At 33.7% G+C, this 8,530-nt stretch overlaps 1 protein-coding gene across 1 annotated transcript; it reads right to left on the bottom strand.

Moving 5' to 3' along the window:
* Nucleotides 1–3,874: 3,874 nt before the first annotated feature.
* rnasel2 (ribonuclease like 2) lies at nt 3,875–5,107 on the bottom strand. The gene is made up of 2 exons (NM_001100105.3): nt 4,986–5,107; nt 3,875–4,755 (listed from the first exon to the last, which is right to left on the bottom strand). Exon 2 carries the CDS (start codon nt 4,750–4,752, stop codon nt 4,300–4,302), a length of 453 nt encoding a protein of 150 aa, NP_001093575.1. The 5' UTR covers nt 4,753–4,755; nt 4,986–5,107; the 3' UTR covers nt 3,875–4,299.
* Between the last annotated feature and the right edge of the window lie 3,423 nt (nt 5,108–8,530).

Below are 8,530 nucleotides of genomic sequence, written 5' to 3'. Positions count from 1 at the left end.
GCATCAAAGTACCGCGACAGCGCTCCGAGATCAGACTGCAGACTCAGACCGTGCAGCTTCTGAAGAGCGACTGCAGGAGCTTTGATGACGACACCGATATTACACGATTGGCCGAGTTCACCACATGACAACAAACACGTGTATTTCGGGTTTATAATTGGACAAATTCCGATTCAAAAGTTTCAAAACAAACAATTCACTTTTCACACCCTCTCTATCCTGTACACATCTTGCTTATTAAAAGACTACAAATATTTTACTGCAGTAATCATCTTTTGTTAAATAATCTGGTTATAAAGGTTAGCTTGTTTGCACAAGTTTATTTTTTAACTTTTTTATACGGACTATTTACTGCATTCATCTCCATGAACGATTTAAATGATATATTTTAGTGTATATTTTAGTGAATAACCTAAATTTGAACTCAAATAAGTCTTACAGACTTAAAATAAGAAAAACATCATCATTGATCCTGCCACCCTAAAGCTCTCTTAACAAATTAAAGTAAATAACTATTTTATTAAATAATTATAAAATGGCTTTATTATTATAATATAAATATATATTTTATTTTCTGTCTAGCAGTTTAAAGGCTACCTGCTCTTTCTGGGAAACTTCTACATAGCTCACTTATTTTACCTTTTGTTCTTTTCAACACAATCTTTTTGGATTAAAATGCTTTTTTGAAAATTCATTCATCATCCAAAATAATGTCATTTATTAAGACCTAATCAAAACACCTTGTTTTGCTTTTTACATGGGAAATTTTTATATCTATAAATGTACATATATGTAAACCCTTTTTTAGCAGATTCAAACAGGAAGTATTAGCCTAAAGATTGATGTTTAACTCCTAGAATTTATACTTATTGCTTTGTATTTAATAGACCTGTTCGTTTTTATGTTTATATTAACCTCTCATTTCCTCTTATTTCTCTCATGCATTTGTTATATATTTTATTCATAATTCTCTCTTATTGTTTAAAAAGGAACTACAGTTTGTAGAAACTGTATTCTGTTTTATTTGTAAATGTTTTGTTGTTATAAATAAAAATAACAAAAAAATATGATGACGCCATGTGATCGGTCATCATGACTGCAGCAACTTTGAGTCCCGAAGTGTCCAGCTGTCCGTCTTGACGGCTCCGTTTTCAACTCCGCCCCGCCTGCGCTCGGCTAATCTCGTTGATCACCGGCTGCAGCTGAGCTTCATGTCGAACGCACCTAATGACTTCATCACATGATCTGTTTAAATGAAATCACATGACTTTGATCCATATGCTGGAACTTTCCCTAAATGTGTTTTCATCGTAGTAAATACACATTTTTTTTCTTATTTAAAAAGTTTATTCAATTCAGCCGTTAATTTGCGCATGTTGACATTCCCTTTAAGCATTTTTTTATGTGAAAATGCACATAAAACAGCTGAAAAACCAACTAGTGTTACATATAAAGCGTAAAATACACTGTTACACTTTGATTAATAAAACTCTACTAAGTATGTTACCTGAATGTCTTAAAAAGCTCCTGGAACTTTACTTGAACACAAACACAACTACATTATCTTACTCTATTCCCTTGACCAACCCCACAGAGAAAGCTGCTAATAGTCCTTTTCCTTTTGAGTTTGCTACCTTGACTGAAGGTATGACTGAAATGTCTTACAAAGGCCATTGAAACACCAGGTCTGTGCATTAAATAAATTGCTAATGACTAGTCAGTCAGTAGAAATTGCTGACCTTTTGCTGCTTCTGTATCACAGATTAATCAAATTCTGTATACTGTATTGTGCCAGTAACAGTGGTGGAAAGACTACTGAAAAATCATACTCAAGTAAAAGTACCATTATTTGCCTAAAAATGAGGTGCAGGTAGAGTAAAAGTATCTGTTGTAAATATTACTCAAAGTATAATATCTACTCAAAGTAGACCTTTTGAAAAGTACTCAAGAGTAGTGAGTATTACGCTGTGAAAAGCTGATCCATTTACATGTAATTTGTGTATGTGTGTAAATGTAACGTTCTGTAGTGCATTTAGTTATTGCCCAGCAGGCACACAACAACATAAGATGTTAATTTTAGGTTAGATTTAGGTTACGATGTCAGGTGACCAAAATTCAATGTCCAACTAGTGTCTAAGGACAACGTTATTTTGATGTCAAATGGCATTGATATTTTGGCGATTTTAGGTTGTTGGAAAATGACTAAAATCCAACGTCGAACCAACATCATATTGACTTCAAATACTGACCTTTATTCATCAGTTATGGCAACCAAAATCTAAAATTTGATAGAAATTGTGGTAACGTCAAGCTGTTACATCATTAGAAGTTTTATCTTTGGTTGATTTTAGGTTGGACGTCGGCCTGACATTGACTTCTGACGTCAACATGATTTTCACAATCAAACAAACAGCAACATCCTCATGATGTTAGGGTACGGCGTCAATCTGACGTCATGTTGACATCTTGTGCCTGCTGGGTGTTTAAGGCCATTTCGGTCATCATACAGTAAACATCCGTCATCTTCTCATCAGTGACATGCATCTAAACAGTCTTTGGGTCAATGTGTGTAAAGATTTTGGACACTTTTAATGCTTCCAGTTTGCTGCAATTATTAATCGCCCGTGTCTTGAGGTTGTTCAGTATGATGTGATTTACCTTCTATTCGTGATTTAATTATACAGGAATCACAGGACTGAACTTTTTTAATCCCCATCGACAAGAAAAAATACTGACTGTAAGTAGAAGGAAAGTAGCAGAGTAAAAGTACTGATACTGCAGTAAAAATGTACTCATTAATAGTGTCTGATGTTAAAAATATGTAATTGCAAAGAAAAAACATGGTTTGTAAATGCAGAAACTGTCATGTTCACACTCTGTGTTTGTTTATTTCTGTCTCTTTTGTCACACCCTGTCTCCTTTGTTACCCAGTTTGTTGCTATGCAGATTAGAAGCTTTATACATGCATGTAAAAGACAAAAATGTAGCGTAATTTGTCTCGGCACACATGTTTTTTCCAAATTTGCACCTTGTTTTTTTTCCACTTTTCAAGAATCTGTTTGTAATGTTTAATTTTTATAACTGTACTTATGTTATTACTGTTGAACTGTCGCTCACATTGTTGTGTTGTGATTGCAATAATAAAAATAAAATATATCTGTTGCAGGACCGAAGTGAAAGTGTGGGTTAAACAATATTTCGAGAATTCACATTTGGCTGATGATTTATTATAAAGCATGTTTGGCATGCTGTCTCAGCAAAGAGCCCTGAGCTCATAAGATCCTCGAGCCCAGGGCTCCCTCACATTTGAGGGCGAGAGGGAAGTTTGAGCTCAGGTAGATCTCGAGAACTGTTGTTTGAAGCTAGTGAGCAATTAGGGTTTGTTATGAAGAGATAGCTACTTATGTATTTACGCTATTGTATATATACTGTGAAATATACAATATAGAATGTTAAAATACAGTAACATACAGTTAAATACTGTGTAATTTAGAAAAATTGTTACAAGTGAAGAAAAAAAACTCATGTTTCAATTTTTATAAAGAAACATGCTTAAGATGAGTTTAGATGTTATTTAATTGGTCTCGGGACACTTTTTCAGTAATTTTCACCATGCTGGCTGGAGCACTGTGTTTGTAAAAATAGACTGTTGAGTAGAAATGTGAAGTAAATGTTCTCTGTTTTGTGTTTTTTTGCCCTTGCCACTTTTTTGCCTTTTTTTTCCCCAATATTTTTTGCCACTTCTGACCTAGACTATAGTATATATAGACTATAAAATACCTACCTCAGTTAAAAGTGTAAATAATAAAATTTCAAATTACTTGTGTCATGCGAAATTCAGTGTTATTAAAGGGATAGTTCACTCCAAAAAAAGTTAAAGTCATTTACTCTCACTTTATTTCATTCAAACATTTTAGTTTCTAGTTTCTACAGAACACGATGGTTTCTATTGAGTACAAAAACCTTGTGAAACGTATGCTAATATAAACAAATACTATTACAGAATGTTAGTAAACTGTTCAAAATGCAAAAGATTTTAAACAAATACTTGACTAAACTGCATTTATCTGTAAAATAATAGAAATGGTTATGAAGTAATGTATAAAGACAGAAAAAGGAAAGTTCATGTTTACAGATATTGACCTTTGATGTTTTTGAGATACAAGACAATCAAGCAGATGATTCAAAGAGTTTTATAGAGGATCCCTTCAGTTACACTTGGAGAAAAGAAAAAAACGAAAAAAATAAGTGAGGAAATGATTAACAATGCATTTTATTAAAAGCTTTGAGAAACTTTGTTTAGCCTGAGCTGTTTACATCAATGATGCCTTCATCGTAATGTACAGGCCAGCCTTTATCACAACGCAAAACAATATAACGTGTGCTGCTTCTACCACGGTATTGACAATGCGGGCGTCTCTCCCCACTTTTTAATTGACACGTGACCACAGGAAAAGGCTGATTGCTCTTAGTCAGGTTCGTGTCGACCACCCGATTTCCTGCATTGCCACAAACAGCGTTAACATCACGTTTATTTGCTTGTATGAAGGTGTTGACTTTTTTGCAGTCGTTTCCAGCTTTGGCAGTGATTTTTCTTTTGCTTATTTCACTGTTACATTTTTGCACACTCATATCAGGATCCACGTGCTGCCTCAGGAATTTTTCATAAGGGGACTCATTATCTGGCACTTTAACTGTGAAAGAGAAGCTGAAGACCAGCAGAAAAATGACGGCAGACTGAAGAATCTCCATGACCTGGAGAGAAAACGCATACATCAAAACATGTTGTAAACTAATTTAGACCCAACTGATTTAGTAATAAAATAAGACCTTTTGTTTTACTTGCACATATTTTATTTTTACATTTCTGTAAGCGGATACTTCCAATCTCTTTGAGTTTTTGTATTGTATTACTTTTTATTGCCATAATATCACAATTCTTCTGTGTAAATGTCTACACCTGAGTAAAGATGTAACGTTCTTACCTGGTTGTCTTTTGCCTGAAGGCTTTACTGTATTGACCAGCACTGTTGTGAATAAAGCCCAGAAAACTTGCTTTTCACAGTCTGTCAGTGTCATTGGAGTTTTTATTGCAAATCTAATGTGAACTTTATTCACAGTGCAAACATGCCCTTGGCCAGGTTTACTTCATGGAAATTTCATCACTTTTGTTTGTTATTAATTGACCAGATTAGTCAATTTTCAAAATCCAAAACATTACTGATGTCTCAAAGGGCTGTATAGTCAGAAATTACATGTAATAACATTGTGAACTACAGATAAAAACACTTGCTCCACATGAAAAGTGATGTTCAGACAAGTTTACTTTATTGAACTTGATTTAAACTAAAAAAAGATTTTTGCAATATTGTTGCAAACAATTGATATGGGCTGAATTTAAACAAATTAAATGTAGTACTGTTTAACTTAATTTGTTTGTTTAAATTCGGCCTAAATAAATAGTTTACAGCCATTTACCTTTAAAAAATTGTCATTTTTTCAGATACATGAGACATTCTAATTGAGCCAGATCCTATATTAATTATATTTGGACGAATTGACCCAGATCCTATATTAATTGTGTTTGGACGATTGACTCAGATCCAATATTAATTGTATTTGGATGATTGACCTAGATCCTATCTATAGGCCTATTAATTATATTTGGACGACTAAACCAGATCCTGTATTAATTATATTTGGACGATTGAACCAGGTCCAATAATAATTATATTTGGACAATTAAACCAGATCCTATATTAATTTTGGACGATTGAACCAGATCCAATATTAATTATATTTGGACGATTGAACCAGATCCTATATTAATTATATTTGGACAATTGAACCAGATCCTATATTAATTATATTTGGACAATTGAACCAGATCCTATATTAATTATATTTGGACAATTGAACTAGATCCAATATTAATTGTATTTGGACGATTGAACCAGATCCTATATTAATTATATTTGGACAATTGAACCAGATCCTATATTAATTATATTTGGACGAATTGACCCAGATCCTATATTAATTGTGTTTGGACGATTGACTCAGATCCAATATTAATTGTATTTGGATGATTGACCTAGATCCTATCTATAGGCCTATTAATTATATTTGGACGACTAAACCAGATCCTGTATTAATTATATTTGGACGATTGAACCAGGTCCAATAATAATTATATTTGGACAATTAAACCAGATCCTATATTAATTTTGGACGATTGAACCAGATCCAATATTAATTATATTTGGACGATTGAACCAGATCCTATATTAATTATATTTGGACAATTGAACCAGATCCTATATTAATTATATTTGGACAATTGAACCAGATCCTATATTAATTATATTTGGACAATTGAACTAGATCCAATATTAATTGTATTTGGACGATTGAACCAGATCCTATATTAATTATATTTGGACAATTGAACCAGATCCTATATTAATTATATTTGGACAATTGAACTAGATCCAATATTAATTGTATTTGGACGATTGAACCAGATCCTATATTAAATATATTTGGACGATTGACAAAGATCCTATATTAATTATATTTGGACGATTGAACCAGATCCAATATTAATTGTATTTGGACGATTGAACCAGATCCTATATTTAATATATTTGGACGATTGACAAAGATCCTATATTAATTATATTTGGACGATTGAACTAGATCCTATATTAATTATATTTGGACGATTAAACCAGATCCTATATTAATTTTGGACGATTGAACCAGATCCAATATTAATTATATTTGGACAATTAAACCAGATCCAATATTAATTATATTTGGACAATTGAACCAGATCCAATATTAATTGTATTTGGACGATTGAACCAGATCCTATATTAAATATATTTGGACGATTGACAAAGATTCTATATTAATTATATTTGGACTATTGAACTAGATCCTATATTAATTATATTTGGACGATTAAACCAGATCCTATATTAATTTTGGACGATTGAACCAGATCCAATATTAATTATATTTGGACAATTGAACCAGATCCAATATTAATTATATTTGGACAAATGAACCAGATCCAATATTAATTATATTTGGACAATTAAACCAGATCCAATATTAATTATATTTGGACAATTGAACCAGATCCAATATTAATTGTATTTGGACGATTGAACCAGATCCTATATTAAATATATTTGGACGATTGACAAAGATCCTATATTAATTATAATTGGACGATTGAACCAGATCCTATATTAAATATATTTGGACGATTGAACCAGATCCAATATTATTTGTATTTGGACAATTGACTCAGATCCTATATTATTTATATTTGGACGACTGAACCAGATCCATTATTAATTGTATTTGGACAATTGACCTAGATCAGTGGTTCTCAAACTTTTTTCATCAAGTACCACTTTAGAAAAAAATTGTCTCTCCAAGTACCACCAAAATGAGCAGTATTGAAGTACAGTAGCGTATAGTAGGCCCAGTAAAGCAGCTACAACTCTGCACAGTTAAAAAAACGTGACGGATTACCTCAGAAATATAGGCTATATGTCATATATGGCATATTATATACATCATTTTTGATAATTTTTGAAATATATGTAGCATGTACATGACATATTTCATTCCTCCGCGTACCACTAGAAAGAAGCTTGCGTACCACTAGTGGTACACGTACCACAGTTTGAGAACCACTGACCTAGATCCTATCTATAGGCCTATTTTTTATATTTAAACGACTAAACCGGATCCTATATTATTATATTTGGACGATTGAACCAGATCCAATAATAATTATATTTGGACGACTAAACCAGATGCTATATAATTATATTTGGACAACTGAACCAGATCCAATATTAATTATATTTGGACGATTAAACCAGATCCTATATTGTAATGTAATGTAATGTGTATTTATATAGCACATTTATTGTGTATGGCCATACACCCAAAGCACTTCACAATCATGAGAGGGGGGTCTCTCCACACCACCACCAGTGTGCAGCATCCACTTGGATGATGCGACGGCTGCCACAGGACAACGGCGCCAGTGCGCTCACTACACACCAGCTATTGGTGGAGTGGAGAGACAGTGATACAGCCAATTCGGTGGATGGGGATGATTGGGAGGCCATGATCGTAAGGGTCGATAGAGGGACACTGGGCACCGCTAGGACACCGGGCTAGGACAACGGGGTTCCACCTCTACTCTTTTACGATAAGTGCCATGGGATTTTTAATGACCACAGAGATTCAAGACCTCGGTTTAACATCTCATCCGAAAGACGGCGCTCACTAACAGTATAGTGTCCCCTTCACTTTTACTGGGGCATTAGGACTCAAACAGACCACAGGTTGAGCGCCCCCTGCTGGCCTCACTAACACCACTTTCAACAGCAACCTAGTGTTCCCAAGTGGTCTATCATGCAGGTACTGACCAGGCTCAGCCCTGCTTAGCTTCAGTGAGTAACCGGTCTTGGGCTGCTGGGTGATATGGCTAATTATATTT

The sequence above is a fragment of the Danio rerio genome, chromosome 22, assembly GCF_049306965.1.
Source record: "Danio rerio strain Tuebingen ecotype United States chromosome 22, GRCz12tu, whole genome shotgun sequence".
Lineage (NCBI taxonomy): Eukaryota > Metazoa > Chordata > Actinopteri > Cypriniformes > Danionidae > Danio > Danio rerio.
This window is presented reverse-complemented; position numbering and strand designations above follow the sequence as displayed.